The sequence below is a fragment of the Chiloscyllium punctatum genome, chromosome 3 (genome assembly GCF_047496795.1).
Source record: "Chiloscyllium punctatum isolate Juve2018m chromosome 3, sChiPun1.3, whole genome shotgun sequence".
Taxonomy (NCBI): Eukaryota; Metazoa; Chordata; class Chondrichthyes; order Orectolobiformes; family Hemiscylliidae; genus Chiloscyllium; species Chiloscyllium punctatum.
The window spans coordinates 6121586-6141585 of NC_092741.1; the positions used below are offsets into that span (position 1 = coordinate 6121586).

Below are 20000 nucleotides of genomic sequence, written 5' to 3' on the forward strand. Positions count from 1 at the left end.
CCTTCCCAGGAACTGGTCTGGGGAATGTTTATTCCAATCCCTCTATGGTAATAACGTGTTTCCTGAGACCCAGGAGTCCAGAACTACACTGAGTACTCTGGGTGCAGTCTCACCAAGGTCCTGTGTAGCTGTTTGGTGACGTTCTCCACCCAGGCCTGAACTCTTATCCTTTTCAAAGTTTCACTCGTCTTTTCAGTAAAGTCACTTGATTTCAGGTCACCAGCAGGTCAACCACTTTTAAACTTGTGGCATCTTGGAAATTTTGTCAACATCAATCCGAGAGGAGATGTCCCAACCAATTCTCACCTTGTGTTGTTGACAGGGTCCGTAGGGGTGAGTGTGTTTCTCAGAGAGGCAGAGGTGTCGTCTGGGACTCAGCAGGTTAATGTTTGGGAGGGTGTGAGTTGTGTCGGTGCTCTTACCCATTTGCTCACTCTAACAGGTATGTTGTGTGCAGAGGGCTGAAGGCAGGGACAGAGACTGTGCGGGATTACCTCTTCACTGTCAATCTGAAGCTGAATTTACTGAAATCCAGTGACCAGGATGTGAGCACTGTGGTCCCCCTCAGCATTCTCAAATCTGACAGCAGCTTCTCCCAATTCCATGGTGCAATCAAACGAGTGGTAGGTGGGCTCTTCACTGCCGCGGTCAGCCTGGCTCTTCACTGCCGCGGTCAGCCTCGGCCCTTCCCTGCCCCGGTCAGCCTCGGCCCTTCCCTGCCGCGGTCAGCCTCGGCCCTTCCCTGCCGCGGTCAGCCTCGGCCCCTTCCCTGCCGCGGTCAGCCTCGGCCCTTCCCTGCCGCGGTCAGCCTCGGCCCTTCCCCTGCCCCGGTCAGCCTCGGCCCTTCCCTGTCGCGGTCAGCCTTGGCTCTTCACTGCCGCGGTCAGCCTTGGCTCTTCCCTGTCGCGGTCAGCCTCGGCCCTTCCCCTGCCGCGGTCAAGCCTCGGCCCTTCCCTGCCGCGGTCAGCCTCGGCCCTTCCCTGCCGCGGTCAGCCTCGGCTCTTCCCTGCCGCGGTCAGCCTCGGCCTTCCCTGCCGCGGTCAGCCTTGGCCCTTCCCTGCCGCGGTCCAGCCTTGGCCCTTCCCTGTCGCGGTCAGCCTTGGCTCTTCCCTGTCGCGGTCAGCCTTGGCTCTTCACTGCGCGGTCAGCCTTGGCTCTTCCCTGTCGCGGTCAGAGCCTTGGCTCTTCCCTGTCGCGGTCAGCCTCGGCCCTTCCCTGCCCGCGGTCAGCCTCGGCCCTTCCCTGCCCGCGGTCAGCCTCGGCCCTTCCCTGCCGCGGTCAGCCTCGGCTCTCTCTTCCCTGCCGCGGTCAGCCTCGGCCTTCCCTGCCGCGGTCAGCCTCGGCCCCTTCCCTGCCGCGGTCAGCCTCGGCCCTTCCCTGCCGCGGTCAGCCTCGGCCTTCCCTGCCGCGGTCAGCCTCGGCCCTTCCCTGCCGCGGTCAGCCTCGGCCCTTCCCTGCCGCGGTCAGCCTCGGCCCTTCCCTGCCGGCGGTCAGCCTTGGCCCTTCCCTGCCGCGGTCAGCCTGGGCTCTTCCCTTGGTGTTTGTATCTTTGAACCACTCCCAACCCAGTTTCCATGTTCTCCAATCTGTCCGCTATGGCATCCCGGGTCTCCCCCACCGTTGTTACCCTCTGTATGAACCCACTCTTCAAACTCCCCCTCTCTCTCTCCTGTCCTGTCTCTCTCTCTCTCTCCCCCTCTTCCCCTCACTTCTCTCCCCCTTTTTCTCCCTGTCTCATGGCAGATATCTGAAACCGTTCCCCACTAGCAGGTTGATTGGGTGACATGGTGGCTCAGTGCTGCTGCCTCACAGCACCAAGGACCGAAGTTTGATCCCAGCTTCGGGCGACTGTCTGTAGGGAGTTTTCACCTTCTCCCTGTGTCTGTCTGGGTTTCCTCCCACAGTCCCACAATGTGGATTGACCATGTAGAGGTGCAGGGTTACAGGCTGACGAGCTGTTTGGAGGGTCAGTGCCAACGTGATGGGCCCTTACACTGTCGAGATTGAGAGTCTCGGAATGAAGCCTTATCACCTCCAATCACTCCATCAGTAAATACCTTACCCGATCTCCCCCACCTTCCCCCCCCCCCCCCCCCCCCCCAGCCGGTGCCTTACCTGATCCCCCCCCCCCCCCCCAGCCGGTGCTTACCTGACCCCCCCCCCCCCCCCCCCCAGCCGGTGCCTTACCTGATCCCCCCCCCCCCCCCCCCCCCCCCCAAGCCGGTGCCTTACCTGATCCCCAGCCGGTGCCTTACCTGATCCCCCCCAAGCCGGTGCCTTACCTGATCCCCCCCCCCCCCCCCCCCCCCAGCCGGGTGCCTTACCTGATCCCCCCCCCCCCCCCTCCCCCAAGCCGGTGCCTTACCTGATCCCCCCCCCCCCCCCCCCCCCCCCAGCCGGTGCCTTACCTGATCCCCCCCCCCCCAGCCGGTATCTCTGCCAGATGGATTCCTAATAAAACACGATGTATGGCCTTCATCTTGCTCAACCATCCAGTAACATCATGGCTGATCTGATTTGTCTACTTACATCTACATTCCCACCTCTCCTGCATCATCGATTCAAACATATTCAAGGGTTTGGCTTCCACCAGCTGGTCAGGGTTCCAAAACAACTCTCCAACAGAGAGAGGGTGCTCCTTGTTTCTGTTTGTCACAGAGTGACCCTGACCCCACTCATGGTTTTGCCCAGAAGAGGAAGCATCCTCTCTGTCTAACCTCAAAGTCTCACATGTTACAATCCAGTCCCTCCTTACTTTCTAAACTGGAGTGGATACCCCCCCCCACCCCCCCCAGTCTGTGTTTGCTCACGGGATAATCCAAGCATTCCAGCTACTGGCTGTGTAAAACTGATCTGAACTCTCTTCAATCGTACCTAAAACAAGAACACCACACTGTACCCAGTAATCCACATGTGATCATCTACATAACTGAAACAGAATCGCAGTATTCTGTTCCCCCTCCCGATATAGAGGATCTACACAGACTGGAGAGTTGGGCAGAAAAGTGGCAGATGGAGTTCAATCCAGACAAATGTGAGGTGATGCATTTAGGCAAGTCTAAGTCTACAGTGAATTATACAATGAATGGAAGAGCCTTGGGAAAAGTTGCTGGGCAGAGAGATCTGGGAGTGCAGATCCACTGTACCCTGAAGGTTGCTGCACAGGTGGATAGAGTGGTCAAGAAGGCATATGGTATGCTTGCCTTCACTGGATGGGGTATTGAGTATAAGAGCTGGCAGGTCATGTTAAAATTGTACAAGACATTGGTTTGGCCGCATTTAGAATACTGTGTACAGTTCTGGTCGCCACATTCCCAAAAGGATGTGGACCCTTTGGAGAGGGTGCAGAGAAGGTTCACCAGGATGTTGCCTGGTATGGAAGGTGCTAGCTATGAAGAGAGGTTGAGTAGGTTAGGTTTGTTTTCATTAGATAAAAGCAGATTGAGGGGGGACCTGAGTGAGGTTTACAAAATCATGAGGGTAGAGACAGGGTGGATAGAGACAAGCTTTTTCCCCAGGGTGAGGGATTCAATAACGAGAGGTCGCGCTTTCAAGGTGAGAAGTGCAAAGTTTAAGGGGGATACACGCGGCAAGTACTTCACACAGAGGGCGGTGGGTGTCCTGGAACGCGTTGCCAGCAGAGGTGGTAGAGGGAGGCATGGTAGATTCATTTAAGATGCGTCTGGACAGATGCATGAGAAGGTGGGAGCAGAGGGACACAGATGGTTAGGAATTGGGCGACAGGTTTAGACAGTACATTTGGATCAGCTCAGGCTTGGAGGGCCGAAGGGCCTGTTCCTGGGCTGTAAAGTTTCTTTGTTCTTTGTTTTTTGATATACCGTCACATCCTTCAGCTTTCCTGATGACCTGCTGTACCTGTAGACTCACCTGTGATTCATACATAAGGACACCCAGATCCTCTGTATCTGAGCCATTCAACCTCTCACCGTTTCGTTTCAATGCAATGTAGTTTTCCTTGTCTTTGTTTTAAATGAACGATCTCCCACCTCCCCCACACTGTACTCGATTTGGTTGATCTTTTCCTGCTTATTTAACCTGTCGATATCCCTTTGTACCTTCATTCTGATCCTTTTAGTTATTATCCGAGCTGAGCCCAGTCTCAAATCTGGTTTGATCGACCTTGTTTTGATTGTAATGAGGTGGTCTGTCATTAAAACAGAACCAGTTTTAACAATGAAGTAGAAGTTTCTGAACCAAAAAGATAAAGTATAATAAACACACACCTACTTTGAACAGTAGTCCCCAAACCCCAAAGCAAACCTGTACAATAGCCAAAGGCCCCCCTTGAAAGCACTCAAACGATCCCTTTCTCGAACACACAGTTGGGTGTAATTTAACTTCAAATTCCAGTCTGGCACATCTGAAATTAACTTTCTGGAGCTCTCACAGAGCAGCACTGAAACGTTCTCCCCTTCAGAGACCATTGTCAGGGTTTTATCCAAATATTTCTGCTTTAGGACTATCACTAACTCCAAACTCCAAAGTCATTTAATTATCATTTGTCACTGTTTAGAAGCTCATTAACATAAAAACGTATGCACTATGACCAAAACTAAAAAGGGCTCTTGATAAGGTAAGGGTCTTCCCTCTAAGCTTAAAAAACTTCCACTAATTTCCACCGGGAGCCTTGAGACACAATTGATTCCCTTATTAATTCATAAACCCTCCTTAGGTTAATAAATATAAACCCTCCAACATTTTTTCAGAAGAGTCACTATAGCTCAGGAAACAATTGAGTGAATTATTAATTCTGAAACTCAGAAGGTCTGGCAGCATATGTGGAGAGAAATCAGTTTACATTTCAGGTCCAGTGACCGTACTGAAGACCTGAGTTTTTCCAGCAATTTATTTTGGTTTCTGATTTCCAATATCTATAGTTCTTTCAGATTTCTGTTTTAATTATTAATTCTTTCAGACAAAAACCCAAATGTCACTATTTCAAAATCAAAAATTCCAAGCATTGACATAAATAGTGTTTAAAATATATCTATTTATATATACATAAATCAGTCTCCACCCGTAACTTCCTACCTGTCTGAGTTTTGCTGCGAAACATACATTTTGATAAAAGCTGTTGTCTTGCACTCATCAGGATGTTCCCCAAGAGTACAATTCAAGGAGAAACCAAACATTGTCCTGCAGGAGAGAGGAATGCTGCTCGGTTTGCCTTGCCCTAAGAAAATGAAGCAGTGAGTGGGTGTCACCTATTTGGTTGAGTTGAGACAGGTAGAGTGTGTATTCACGTCTGTCTGGAGAACAGGACCCTGATTATTAATAAATCTGGTTTCCAGTACACTCACTGTTCCACCTGTAGCCTGATTGACCATCCTGAATTTATTATCTGTGTAATTCTTCTCACACTCTAGTCCAGCAAACTGTACAATTTGACCGCGTGTTAGATAGTATGTTCAGAGTTTGCCGAATGCAGACTTGTTGGGTACAATCAGTGCTTGCTGGTTGCAAAAAGCTGAAGGGACATCAGTCTTTGGGACATAGCTGGCATCGAAATTCACGTAGCACAGGATTTGTTTGTGTGGAGGAGACAGCAGTCCCTTTGGCTTGATGGTAGAATGTGGATGGTGGGAAACGTGTGACTGAAGAGCAGCATCATCAAGCAGACAGCTTCACCTTCAGCCTCCCTCATCCCTCACTTCACCCAGACTCCAGTTCCCTCTTTCACCTCCGTGTTCAGGGTCACACCCTTACCCCCCCCCCCCACTATAACTCTCTCTCTCTGTCTCTCTCTTTCAGTCATGCTGCTGCTCAGGTCAAAGCTCTCGCAAAGATCCACGCCTTCATTCGAGATCCGTAAGGACAGCTTCACGCAGCTCGGTCGGCCCGCAGCAAAACAGCCCCCGACCACTACTCCCACCCCCCTCACTACTCCCCCTCTCGCCCCACCGCACCTCTCTCTCCCCCCCCGGCCCCAACCCTCCCCCTTTCCGGGCCCCTCCCTTGCCCTCCCGCCCCTCCCTACCCCCCCACGCCCCTCCCCTCTTCCTCCCCCGCCCCTCCCTTCCCCGTCCCCACTTCCCAACCCCCCCCTCCCCACTTCCCAACCCCCCCCACCGGCTCCCTCTCATCCGCCCCCCCGCCCAGCTCCTCTCATTCCCCCCCAACTCCTCTCTTCCCCTTCCCCCCCCCCCCTTCCCCACCCCTCTCTTCCTCCTCCCTCCAGCTCCTCCCTTCCCCTCCCCCTCAGCCCCCCGCCGGCTCCCTTCTTCCCCCGACCCCTCTCTTTTTCCCCCCCTGACCCCCCTCTCTTTTCCCCCCCTGACCCCCCTCTCCTTTTCCCCCCCTGACCCCCCTCTCTTTCCCCCCCCGACCCCCCTCTCTTTTTCCCCCCCGACCCCCCTCTCTTTTCCCCCCCCTGACCCCCCCTCTCTTTCCCCCCCCCGACCCCTCCCTCTCCCCCCCCCCCCGACCCCGACCCCGACCCCGACCCCGACCCCTCCTGCTCTCCCCATACTGTTGTGGGCTGGGGATAATCGGCTGGTTAATGGTTATGGTGGTGGGGTTAATGGGCTGGTTAATGGTTTTGGTGGTGGGGTTAATGGACTGGTTAATGGTTATGGTGGTGGGGTTAATGGACTGGTTAATGGTTATTGTGTCCCGGATAATGGGCTGGTTAATTGACTTTGAATTTATTGTCGCGTGTACTGAGGACACAGTGAAAAGCTTTGTCTTATGAGCAATCCAGGCAGATCACAGAGTTATGTAGCATTGATAGTAACTAATGGGTAAAACATCAGCAAAAACACAAACACAGGTACAGGTGAATGTTAATGAGTTTGTGAGTCCATTCAGTATTCTAACAGCAGGAGGGTAGAAACTGTTACAAAACCGTCTGGTGTGTGTGTGTTCAGGCTGCTGTACCGTATCCCCGATGGTAGAGGTGTAGAAAAACATTGCCAGGGTGGGATGGATCTTTGAGAATGCTGGTGGCCTTTCCTTGACAAGCGGGTCTGGTAGATGGATTCTACAGATGGGAGGTTGGGCCTTTGTGATTGTTCGGGCCGAGTTTACCACTCTCTGTAACCATCTCTGATCTTGAATGGTACAGTTGCCATACCAGGTAGTGATACATCCAGACAGAACGCTCTCGATGGGGCACCTTTAAAAGTTGGCAAGGGTATTTGCCATCATGCCAAAATTCCTCAGCTGCCTGAGGAAGAAGAGACATTGTTGGGCCTTTGTAACCCAGTGCGTCCACATGAAGATCCAAGAAAGCTTATTGTAGATGGACTACTCCCAGGAGCTTGACCCTCTCCACTTGTCCCCCCTCTGAGCTGTTAATGTGTAGGGGGGGCATGGGTAACATCCCACCGAAAGTCAATAATGAGTTCCTTGATTTGACGGTATGGAGAGCTGGGTTGTTCTCAGTGCACCATTTTTCCAGGTCTTCCACCTCCCGTCTGTAGTCTGTTTCTTCGCCATCTGAGATTCGTCCGACTATGGTGGTGTGATCAGTGAACTTGTAAATGGTATTAGTCTGGTATTTGGTGATGCAGTTATGGGTATACAGTGAGTACAGTTGGGGGCTGAGTATGCACCCCTGGGGGGCTCCAGTGTTGAGTGTTAGTGAGGATGAAATACTGTCCTCAATCTTCACTGATGGTGGCGTGTGGGTCAGGAAACTGAGGATCCAGTTGCAGAGAGTGGGGCTTAGTCTGAGATCACTAGGTTTAGTAACCAATCTCGAGGGGATAATAGTGTTAAAGGCTGAAGTGTCAATGAGTCGGATTCTTACCTCACTGTTCTTGGTGTCAGATGTTCTAGAGAGGAGTAAAGGGCAAGTGATATGGCATCTGACATGGATCTGTTGGTCCGATAGGCAAATTGGAGTGGGTTAAGTGTAGTGGGGAGGCTGGAGTTGATTACTGCCATGACCAGCCTTTCAAAGCACTTCATGCCCACCACAGTTAGGGCCACTGGGCGGTAGTCATTGAGACATGCTGCATGAGACACCTTTAGGCACAGGGATGATGTTGGTCCCTCTTGAAAACAGGCCGGGACAGTGGCTGCAGGGAGAGGTTGAAGGTGTCCAAGGAGACCTCTGTCAGTTGATCTGCACATGCTCTGAGTGCACGGCTGGTATCCGTCTAATCCCGTCGCTTTTCTTTGGATTCACACCAAGGAAAACTGATCTGACCTCTGATGCAGTGACTGTTGGGACTGTTCATCACGAGTTGTCGGAATAAGTGTTACCTCTCCTCCAAACTTCTGCTCAAAGTGAGCGTAGAAGGTGTTGAGATGATCCTGGGAGGGATGATGCTGGGGAGAATGGGCTGGTTAATGGTTACGGTGTTGGGGAGTATCTGTTGGATCTGATCTGTCCTCTCCCTCTTCCTGTCCCCTTTCAGGAACCTGAATGAGACCCGGCAGGCGGAAATCCGGAAGGAGTGTCTGAGGCTCTGGGGGGTAAGAGGAGAAACCCAACTCCAGACCCCTTCAACCCAGCTCCCCCAGGATCTCACCCAATCCCTCCACCCCCAGGGACCTTCTGAGTGAGAGCTGTCAGTGTCAGACCGCCCCTTCCCCCAGAGTGAGACATGAAGACTGTCACCCTCCACCCTCGCCATGCCCCCCGCCCCCCTTCGACCGCGCGCCCGGCCGCAACCCCGCCCCCTTCCGGTCGCGCCCCCACCCCCTTACGGCTGCGCCCTGCCCCTTTCCGGCTGCAGCCCCGGCCACAAACCCCCGCCCCCTACAGCTGTTCCCGCCCCTTCCGGCCCTGCCCCGCCCCCTTCTGGCTGCACCCCTTCTGACCCTGCCGCACCCCCTCTGGCCCCTCCCCGCCCCTCCCGCCCCGCCCCTGCTCCGCCCCCCGCCCCTTCTGCCCCCGCCCCCGCCCCTTCTGCCCCCGCCCCTGCCCCTTCCGGCCCCGGCCCCGCCCCCGCCCCGCCCCCTGCCCCTTCCGGCCCTGCCCCGCCCCCTTCTGGCTGCACCCTTCTGACCCGCGCACCCCCTCTGGCCACTCCCCCGCCCCTTCCGGCCCCGGCCCCGCCCCCGCCCCGCCCCCTGCCCCTTCTCTGCCCCCGCCCCCGCCCCTTCCGGCCCCGGCCCTGCCCCCTTCTGCCCCCGCCCCTTCTGCCCCCGCCCCGCTCCGCCCCGCCCCCTGCCCCCTTCCGGCCCCCGGCCCCGCCCCCCGCCCCTTCTGCCCCCGCCCCCTGCCCCCTTCGGCCCCGGCCCCGCCCCCTGCCCCCTTCTGCCCCCGCCCCCTGCCCCCCTTCCGGCCCTGCCCCGCCCCCTTCTGGCTGCACCCCTTCTGACCCCGCCGCACCCCCTCTGGCCCCGCCCCCGCCCCGCCCCCGCCCCCGCTCCGGCCCCGGCCCCTGCCCCTTCTGCCCCCGCCCCCTGCCCCCTTCCGGCCCCGGCCCCGCCCCCGCCCCGCCCCCTGCCCCTTCTGCCCCCGCCCCCGCCCCTTCCGGCCCGGCCCCGCCCCCTTCTGCCCCCGCCCCCTGCCCCCTTCCAGCCCCGGCCCCGCCCCGTTCTGACCGTGTTCTGACTGTATTCTCTGCAGATCCCAGACAAGGCTCGCATTGCTCCGAGTACCATGGACCCCAAGAGCAAGTTCTCCGAACTGATCCAGGTGACTGGCTTTGTTTGGTTCAGTTGGAGTTGGTGTGTCTGCTGGAGCCCCACCTTCACTGTGTGGACTCTCGGCTCTTGTCCTGCCAGCTCTGCTCTCCTGTTCAGGTTTCTTTTCTCTGTTTCTCTGTCCCTCTGCAGGGCACCGACATGGAGACGTTTGGCTATAAGCCCACCCTGCTGTCTGCACAGGTCATTGAGAAGATCAGCCATGTGTTAGACTATCGCTGTATGGTGGCTGGGGGTCAGCAATACTTCCTCCTTGGCATGGGTGTAAGTTACTGCGAGTCTCCGAACGGTCCGCTGGACAGCAGCTGCTGGAGTTTCCACACCACGACAATTAGCAGTTTTCACAAACATTCCAGGGGCACCTTATTCTATGGTGTTCCCTTCTGAAAGGATCAGTGCTCAGGGGCAACACCAGGGTGTGTGACTGCAGGATCCTCGCTCTGTATAATGGTCTGCCAGGTTTGACTGAATAATGCTGGGAACTGCAAGAGGATGAGCTGACTGACTGTTGCATCATGGTACATGGCACGTAAACAACACAGTCTGTTAGATCTGTCCAGGTTCACAACGCACTGATCGGGTTTCAGTATCCACCAGGTACAGGTCGGCTCGAGAGACAGGGGAGTCACTATCAACCGTTGGTATAAAACTCCTCACCCTCCCACCCCACCTCTCTCTCTCTGTCTCTCTCTGTCTCTCTCTCCCTCTCTCTCTCCCTCTCTCTCTCCCCCCACCTCTCTCCTCTCCCCCCCCCCCTCCTCCCCCGCCCCCCTCCTCCCCCCCCTCTCCTCCCCCCCCTCTCTCTCTTTCTCTCTCTCTCTTTCTCTCTCTCTCTTTCTCTCTTCTCTCTTTCTCTCTCTCTCTTTCTCTCTCTCTTTCTCTCTTTCCCCCCCCCTCTCCCTCAAGCAGACACAGGTACATTTGAGCTCTCAGCCTCTCCTATCCCGTTGTGTGTGCACACACAGACCTTGGTGTTATCGCTGAAGGAAACAGTTCAGCAGCACCAAGCCTCAGGATTGAGTGGAGTGTTCTTTTTGTTTCCCAAAGCTGGCCTTGAATTTGAGGTTCCTCTTAGTTACAGAGAGAGAGCATAGATCAGTCCAGCTCAGGAATGTGTCCTTTCACCCACAATGCCCATAATCCCATCGGCCTGTGCTTATCCATATCCCTGTATTCCCTGTGTGTACATGTGCCCTCCCTGTGTGTACATGTGCCACACTAACAGAAAGATGTGGAGGCTTTAAAGAGAATGCAGAAGTGGGTTTACCAGGATGGAGCCTGGATTGGGAATGTCTCACCTCACCGGAGAGATTGGACCAAGTTGGATTGTTTTTGCTCGAGTGTCAGAGATGGAGGGGTGACCTGACAGAAGTGCAGAAAGTTGAGTTACCTGCAGGTAGATAGGACTAGTCTAGAATGGTGTCAGAGTTGACAGACAAGGTGGGCTAAAGGGCCAGGATGAAAAAGTCTCGGACTTGTTTAAAGATCACAGCTCACAGCAATTGGTGAGGAGGGGGTAAAACTGGCTCTCTTTAGGCTTTGGGTAATTTACGGGACAGAGAGAGGGAGAGAGACTGACTCTCACCACCTGCCCTTTCAGGAGGTATCTTGCGTATCTTGTTCACACCCACAAGTTATTGTGTTTCTGTTGACCAATCACAGTTTGTTGTTTTCAGGCTGATAACTGCTGACGGTTCCACAAACCAATCAGCGACTGGTTACCAGCCGAATCTCTCTGCACACGCTCCCCGGGGTCTCATGCTGACGACAAGCAACTTCCTCCACTGTTCCAAGTGAGCAGCTGTGTAAACACCGCTCACATGGAGGATCAGCAACATCCTTCTCAGAAGGGCAGTGCTGTCCTTCCCACAGTCTGTGGGAGTGTGGGTTTGGGGTCTTGGTCAGATCAATGAAGAGCAGATTGAATGAGAGAGCAGGCTGAAAGGTCCCCCTTGTGGCATTGTCCTGTTCCTTGCTCAGTCTCCAAAACCGAACCAACAAACTGGAGGTTCGTGAACTTGTGCCGGGACTGGCTTGAACCGGAATTTCATAAAAGGTGTTCACATGTTCATGGGGTGTGAGCATCGCTGGCTGGGTCCAGTATTTATCACCCGTCCCTAGTTGCCCCCCCCCTTGAGATTGTGGGGATGAGCTACCTTCCTGACCCGCTGCAGTCCGTGTGCTGTGGGTAGAACCCACAATGTCCCTGAGGGAGGGAATTCCAGGATTCAGACCGAGTGACACTGAGGGAACGGGGAGATATTTCCCAGTCGGGATGGGGAGGGGTTTGGAGGGAGATTTGCAGGGGGTGGGGTTCCCGTGTGGAAGGTGGGCAAGTGGGTGGTTAATGATTCAGCTGTTGGCCTTTCAATGATTCCCTGTGGTTCTCTCTCTACCCCCGCCCCCCCTTCTCTCTTATACCCCCGCCCCCCTTCTCTCTCCCCCCGCCCCCCTTCTCTCTCCCCCCGCCCCCCTTCTCTCTCCCCCGCCCCCCTTCTCTCTCCCCCGCCCCCCTTCTCTCTCCCCCGCCCCCCTTCTCTCCCGCCCCCCCCCTCTCTCCCCCGCGGCCCCCCCCCTCTCTCCCCCGCGGCCCCCCCCTCTCTCCCCCGCGGCCCCCCCCCTCTCCCCCGCGGCCCCCCCCTCTCTCCCCGCGGCCCCCCCCTCTCTCCCCCGCGGCCCCCCCCTCTCTCCCCCGCGGCCCCCCCCTCTCTCCCCCGCGGCCCCCCCCTCTCTCCCCCGCGGCCCCCCCCTCTCTCCCCCGCGGCCCCCCCCCTCTCTCCCCCGCGGCCCCCCCTCCCCCGCGGCCCCCCCCTCTCTCCCCCCGCGGCCCCCCCTCTCTCCCCCGCGGCCCCCCCCTCTCTCCCCCCGCGGCCCCGCCTCTCTCCTCCCCCTCTCTCCCCTCCCTCCTCCCCCTCTCTCCCCCCCCTCTCTCCCCCTCCCTCCTCCCCCTCTCTCCCCCTCTCTCCCCCTCCCTCTCTCCCCCTCTCTCCCCCTCTCTCTCTCCCCCTCTCTCCCCCTCTCTCCCCCTCCTCCCCTCTCTCCCCCTCTCTCTCTCCCCCTCTCTCCCCCTCTCTCCCCCTCTCTCCCCCTCTCTCCCCCTCTCTCCCCCCTCTCTCCCCCTCTCTCCCCCTCTCTCCCCCTCTCTCCCCCTCTCTCCCCCTCTCTCCCCCTCTCTCCCCCTCTCTCCCCCTCTCTCCCCCTCTCTCCCCCTCTCTCCCCCTCTCTCCCCCTCTCTCCCCCTCTCTCCCCCTCTCTCCCCCTCTCTCCCCCTCTCTCCTCCTCCCCCTCTCTCCCCCCTCCCTCCTCCCCCTCTCTCCCCCTCCCTCCTCCCCCTCTCTCCCCTCCCTCCTCCCCCTCTCTCCCCCTCCCTCCTCCCCCTCTCTCCCCCTCCCTCCTCCCCCTCCCTCCCTCCTCCCCCTCTCTCCCCCTCCCTCCTCCCCCTCTCTCCCTCTCCTCCTCCTCCCCTCCCTCCTCCTCCTCCCCCTCCCTCCTCCTCCTCCCCCTCCCTCCTCCTCCTCTCCCTCCTCCTCCTCCCCCTCCCTCCTCCTCCTCCCCCTCCCTCCTCCCCCTCTCTCCCCCTCTCTCCCCCCTCTCTCCCCCTCTCTCCCCCTCTCTCCCCCTCTCCCCCCTCTCTCCCCCTCTCTCCCCCTCTCTCCCCCTCTCTCCCCCTCTCTCCCCCTCTCTCCCCCTCTCTCCCCCTCTCTCCCCCTCTCTCCCCCTCTCTCCCCCTCTCTCCCCCTCCCTCCCCCTCTCTCCCCCTCTCTCCCCCTCTCTCCCCCTCTCTCCCCCTCTCTCCCCCTCCCTCCCCCTCTCTCCCCCTCTCTCCCCCTCCCTCCTCCCCCTCTCTCCCCCTCTCTCCCCCCTCCCTCCTCCCCCTCTCTCCCCCTCCCTCCTCCCCTTCCCTCCCCCTCCCTCCTCCCCTTCCCTCCCCCTCCCTCCTCCCCTTCCCTCCTCCTCCTCCCCCCTCCCTCCTCCCCCTCTCTCCTCCTCCTCCTCCTCCCTCCCTCCTCCCCCTCTCTCCCCCTCCCTCCTCCCCCTCCCTCCCTCCTCCCCCTCCCTCCTCCCTCCTCCCCCCTCCCCCTCCCTCCTCCCCCTCCCCCTCCCTCCCTGTAGAAGTGTCAGATCTACCTGTGGGATGGTACAATTCCAATGCGGTGGAGGAAGTTAGAGAGCTTCAAGACTGAATTACCACGTGATAGCCTGCTGTTGGTGGAAATTATCCAGGAGTTGAAAGGAGAGGTGAGCTCCAGCAATCGGGGTGTGCACCATTGTGAGCTGGGGGAGCCCTTCGCTGGGACACCCAGAGAATCCCTCTGGACGGTGGCTGGGCGATTGTAGTGAACAATGTAGCTCCTGCACCTCCACCCTTGAACCCCACCCCTCCCAATGCAACAAGGACAGAATCACCCCCCAGTCCTTACCTTCCACCCACCAACTTCCAGATCCATCACACCGTCCTTCACCTACAAACACACCCCACCACCAGAGATATACTCCCCGTCCCACCCCTATCAGTGTTCCGGAGAGACCAGTCCTTGTCATGTTGATGTCCCCCACCCATCCAGCCTCCACTCCCTGCACCTTCCCCTACCATCCCTGGAATTGCAAAACCCTACACCCCACTCCTCCGTCACCTCCATCCAAGGCCCTCAAGGATCCTTCCACATCCATCAGAGAGTTACCTGTACCTCCACGTCCTCTTGTGTGTCCGTTGCTCCCGATGCGGTCTCCTCTACATTGGGGAGACTGGGCGCCTCCTAGCAGAGCGCTTTAGGGAACATCTCCGGGACACCCGCACCAATCAACCACACCGCCCCGTGGCCCAACATTTCAACTCCCCCTCCCACTCTGCCGAGGACATGGAGGTCCTGGGCCTCCTTCACCGCCGCTCCCTCACCACCAGACGCCTGGAGGAAGAACGCCTCATCTTCCGCCTCAGAACACTTCAACCCCAGGGCATCAATGTGGATTTCCCTAGTAACCCTGTTTCCCCTCCCACAGCCCAGTCCCAACCCTCCAGCTCAGCACTGCCCCCATGACCTGCCCCACCTGCCTAACTTCCTTCCTTCCTTCCCACCGATCACTCCACTCTGCTCTCTGACCTATCTCCTTTACCCCCCCATCCACCTATTGCAACCTCAGCTACCTCCCCACCCACCCCCCCAACACCCCAACTTTCCTGATGAACAGCTACTGCTCCTTGGATGCTCCCTGACTGGCTGTGCTTTTCCAGCAGCAAACTTTTCTGATTCCATCCTGTTGCCAGGGATGATGCTGATTCCGATTTCCTTGTTCCAGGGAAAAGCCCAGCGGAGGATAAGCTCAATCCACATCCTCGATGGCCTGATTCTGAATGGGACTGACATACGGGAGCAGCACTTCAACCAGAGGTCAGTGTGGGATAGGGCCATCTCCCACACCAGGACAGCATTCCCGTGTACACTCCCGGGACCGGGCTGTCTCACCGGGACAGGATTCCCGTGTACTCTCCCGGTGCCGGGCTGTCTCACCGGGACAGGATTCCCGTGTACTCTCCCTGTGCCGGGCTGTCTCACTGGGACAGGATTCCCGTGTACTCTCCCGGTGCCGGGCTGTCTCACCGGGACAGGATTCCCGTGTACTCTCCCGGTGCCGGGCTGTCTCACTGGGACAGGATTCCCGTGTACTCTCCCTGTGCCGGGCTGTCTCACCGGGACAGCATTCCCGTGTACTCTCCCGGTACCGGGCTGTCTCACCAGGACAGCATTCCCGTGTACACTCCCGGTGCCGGGCTGTCTCACTGGGACAGGATTCCCGTGTACTCTCCCGGTGCTGGGCTGTCTCACTGGGACAGGATTCCCGTGTACACTCCCTGTGCCGGGCTGTCTCACCGGGACAGGATTCCCGTGTACTCTCCCAGTGCCGGGCTGTCTCACTGGGACAGGATTCCCGTGTACTCTCCCGGTGCCGGGCTGTCTCACCAGGACAGCATTCCCGTGTACACTCCCGGTGCCGGGCTGTCTCACCGGGACAGGATTCCCGTGTACTCTCCCGGTGCCGGGCTGACACACTGGGACAGGATTCCCGTGTACTCTCCCTGTGCCGGGCTGTCTCACTGGGACAGGATTCCCGTGTACACTCCCTGTGCCGGGCTGTCTCACCGGGACAGGATTCCCGTATACACTCCCGGGACCGGGCTGTCTCACTGTGACAGGATTCCCGTGTACTCTCCCGGTGCCGGGCTGACACACTGGGACAGGATTCCCGTGTACTCTCCCGGTGCTGGGCTGTTCTCACTGGGACAGGATTCCCGTGTACTCTCCCGGTGCCGGGCTGTCTCACTGGGACAGGATTCCCGTGTACTCTCCCAGTGCCGGGCTGTCTCACCGGGACAGGATTCCCGTGTACTCTCCCGGTGCCGGGCTGACACACTGGGACAGGATTCCTGTGTACTCTCCCGGTGCCGGGCTGTCTCACCGGGACAGGATTCCCGTGTACTCTCCCGGTGCCGGGCTGTCTCACCGGGACAGGATTCCCGTGTACTCTCCCTGTGCCGGGCTGACACACTGGGACAGGATTCCCGTGTACTCTCCCGGTGCAGGGCTGTCTCACTGGGACAGGATTCCCGTGTACTCTCCCGGTGCCGGGCTGTCTCACTGGGACAGGATTCCCGTGTACTCTCCCTGTGCCGGGATGTCTCACTGGGACAGGATTCCCGTGTACTCTCCCTGTGCCGGGATGTCTCACTGGGACAGGATTCCCGTGTACTCTCCCTGTGCCGGGCTGTCTCACTGGGACAGGATTCCCGTGTACTCTCCCTGTGCCGGGCTGACACACTGGGACAGGATTCCCGTGTACTCTCCCGGTGCCGGGCTGACACACTGGGACAGGATTCCCGTGTACTCTCCCGGTGCTGGGCTGACACACTGGGACAGGATTCCCGTGTACTCTCCCGGTGCCGGGCTGTCTCACCGGGACAGGATTCCCGTGTACTCTCCCTGTGCCGGGATGTCTCACTGGGACAGGATTCCCGTGTACTCTCCCTGTGCCGGGCTGACACACTGGGACAGGATTCCCGTGTACTCTCCCGGTGCAGGGGCTGTCTCACTGGGACAGGATTCCCGTGTACTCTCCCGGTGCCGGGCTGTCTCACTGGGACAGGATTCCCGTGTACTCTCCCGGTGCCGGGCTGTCTCACCGGGACAGGATTCCCGTGTACTCTCCCGGTGCCGGGCTGTCTCACCGGGACAGGATTCCCGTGTACTCTCCCGGTGCCCGGGCTGTCTCACCGGGACAGGATTCCCGTGTACTCTCCCTGTGCCGGGATGTCTCACTGGGACAGGATTTCCCGTGTACTCTCCCTGTGCCGGGCTGACACACTGGGACAGGATTCCCGTGTACTCTCCCGGTGCAGGGCTGTCTCACTGGGACAGGATTCCCGTGTACTCTCCCGGTGCCGGGCTGTCTCACTGGACATGGATTCCCCGTGTACTCTCCCGGTGCCGGGCCTGTCTCACTGGGACAGGATTCCCGTGTACTCTCCCGGTGCCGGGCTGTCTCACCGGGACAGGATTCCCGTGTACTCTCCCGGTGCCGGGCTGTCTCACCGGGACAGGATTCCCGTGTACTCTCCCTGTGCCGGGCTGACACACTGGGGACAGGATTCCCGTGTACTCTCCCGGTGCGGGGGCTGTCTCACTGGGACAGGATTCCCGTGTACTCTCCCGGTGCCGGGCTGTCTCACCGGGACAGGATTCCCGTGTACTCTCCCGGTGCCGGGCTGTCTCACTGGGACAGGATTCCCGTGTACTCTCCCCGGTGCCGGGCTGTCTCACCGGGGACAGGATTCCCGTGTACTCTCCCGGTGCCGGGCTGTCTCACCGGGACAGGATTCCCGTGTACTCTCCCTGTGCCGGGCTGACACACTGGGACAGGATTCCCGTGTACTCTCCCGGTGCGGGGCTGTCTCACTGGGACAGGATTCCCGTGTACTCTCCCGGTGCCGGGCTGTCTCACCGGGACAGGATTCCCGTGTACTCTCCCGGTGCCGGGCTGTCTCACTGGGACAGGATTCCCGTGTACACTCCCTGTGCCGGGCTGACACACTGGGACAGCATTCCCGTGTACTCTCCCAGTGCCGGGCTGTCTCACCGGGACAGGATTCCCGTGTACTCTCCCAGTGCCGGGCTGTCTCACCGGGACAGGATTCCCGTGTACTCTCCCGGTGCCGGGCTGTCTCACCGGGACAGGATTCCCGTGTACTCTCCCTGTGCCGGGCTGACACACTGGGACAGGATTCCCGTGTACTCTCCCGGTGCCGGGCTGTGTCTCTGGGACAGGATTCCCGTGTACTCTCCCGGTGCCGGGCTGTCTCACCGGGACAGGATTCCCGTGTACTCTCCCGGTGCCGGGCTGTCTCACCGGGACAGGATTCCCGTGTACTCTCCCTGTGCCGGGCTGACACACTGGGACAGGATTCCCGTGTACTCTCCCGGTGCGGGGCTGTCTCACTGGGACAGGATTCCCGTGTACTCTCCCGGTGCCGGGCTGTCTCACCGGGACAGGATTCCCGTGTACTCTCCCGGTGCCGGGCTGTCTCACTGGGACAGGATTCCCGTGTACTCTCCCGGTGCTGGGCTGACACACTGGGACAGCATTCCCGTGTACTCTCCCGGTGCCGGGCTGTCTCACCGGGACAAGATTCCCGTGTACTCTCCCGGTGCCGGGCTGACACACTGGGACAGGATTCCCGTGTACTCTCCCTGTGCCGGGATGTCTCACTGGGACAGGATTCCCGTGTACTCTCCCTGTGCCGGGATGTCTCACTGGGACAGGATTCCCGTGTACTCTCCCTGTGCCGGGATGTCTCACTGGGACAGGATTCCCGTGTACTCTCCCTGTGCCGGGCTGACACACTGGGACAGGATTCCCGTGTACTCTCCCGGTGCGGGGCTGTCTCACTGGGACAGGATTCCCGTGTACTCTCCCTGTGCCGGGCTGACACACTGGGACAGGATTCCCGTGTACTCTCCCTGTGCCGGGCTGTCTCACTGGGACAGGATTCCCGTGTACTCTCCCTGTGCCGGGCTGTCTCACTGGGACAGGATTCCCGTGTACTCTCCCTGTGCCGGGATGTCTCACTGGGACAGGATTCCCGTGTACTCTCCCTGTGCCGGGATGTCTCACTGGGACAGGATTCCCGTGTACTCTCCCTGTGCCGGGCTGTCTCACTGGGACAGGATTCCCGTGTACTCTCCCGGTGCCGGGCTGACACACTGGGACAGGATTCCCGTGTACTCTCCCGGTGCTGGGCTGACACACTGGGACAGGATTCCCGTGTACTCTCCCGGTGCCGGGCTGTCTCACCGGGACAGGATTCCCGTGTACTCTCCCTGTGCCGGGATGTCTCACTGGGACAGGATTCCCGTGTACTCTCCCTGTGCCGGGCTGACACACTGGGACAGGATTCCCGTGTACTCTCCCGGTGCAGGGCTGTCTCACTGGGACAGGATTCCCGTGTACTCTCCCGGTGCCGGGCTGTCTCACTGGGACAGGATTCCCGTGTACTCTCCCGGTGCCGGGCTGTCTCACCGGGACAGGATTCCCGTGTACTCTCCCGGTGCCGGGCTGTCTCACCAGGACAGCATTCCCGTGTACACTCCCGGTGCCGGGCTGTCTCACCGGGACAGGATTCCCGTGTACTCTCCCGGTGCCGGGCTGACACACTGGGACAGGATTCCCGTGTACTCTCCCTGTGCCGGGCTGTCTCACTGGGACAGGATTCCCGTGTACACTCCCTGTGCCGGGCTGTCTCACCGGGACAGGATTCCCGTATACACTCCCGGGACCGGGCTGTCTCACTGTGACAGGATTCCCGTGTACTCTCCCTGTGCCGGGCTGACACACTGGGACAGGATTCCCGTGTACTCTCCCGGTGCTGGGCTGTTCTCACTGGGACAGGATTCCCGTGTACTCTCCCGGTGCCGGGCTGTCTCACTGGGACAGGATTCCCGTGTACTCTCCCAGTGCCGGGCTGTCTCACCGGGACAGGATTCCCGTGTACTCTCCCGGTGCCGGGCTGACACACTGGGACAGGATTCCTGTGTACTCTCCCGGTGCCGGGCTGTCTCACCGGGACAGGATTCCCGTGTACTCTCCCGGTGCCGGGCTGTCTCACCGGGACAGGATTCCCGTGTACTCTCCCTGTGCCCGGCTGACACACTGGGACAGGATTCCCGTGTACTCTCCCGGTGCAGGGCTGTCTCACTGGGACAGGATTCCCGTGTACTCTCCCGGTGCCGGGCTGTCTCACTGGGACAGGATTCCCGTGTACTCTCCCGGTGCCGGGCTGTCTCACCGGGACAGGATTCCCGTGTACTCTCCCGGTGCCGGGCTGTCTC

At 59.0% G+C, this 20000-nt stretch overlaps 1 protein-coding gene across 1 annotated transcript in view; it reads left to right on the forward strand.

Annotated features, from left to right (window-relative positions):
- The first annotated feature begins 433 nt into the window (after window positions 1-433).
- cmtr1 (cap methyltransferase 1) overlaps window positions 434-20000 on the forward strand; it is a 59369-nt gene continuing 39802 nt past the window's right edge. Inside the window, exons 1-7 of the mRNA XM_072548763.1 lie at window positions 434-623; window positions 5773-5829; window positions 8385-8442; window positions 9545-9613; window positions 9754-9885; window positions 13735-13860; window positions 14920-15011. Coding sequence (XP_072404864.1) covers window positions 604-623; window positions 5773-5829; window positions 8385-8442; window positions 9545-9613; window positions 9754-9885; window positions 13735-13860; window positions 14920-15011 — 554 coding nt within the window. The 5' untranslated portion in view covers window positions 434-603. The remainder of the gene's footprint in view (window positions 624-5772; window positions 5830-8384; window positions 8443-9544; window positions 9614-9753; window positions 9886-13734; window positions 13861-14919; window positions 15012-20000) is intronic.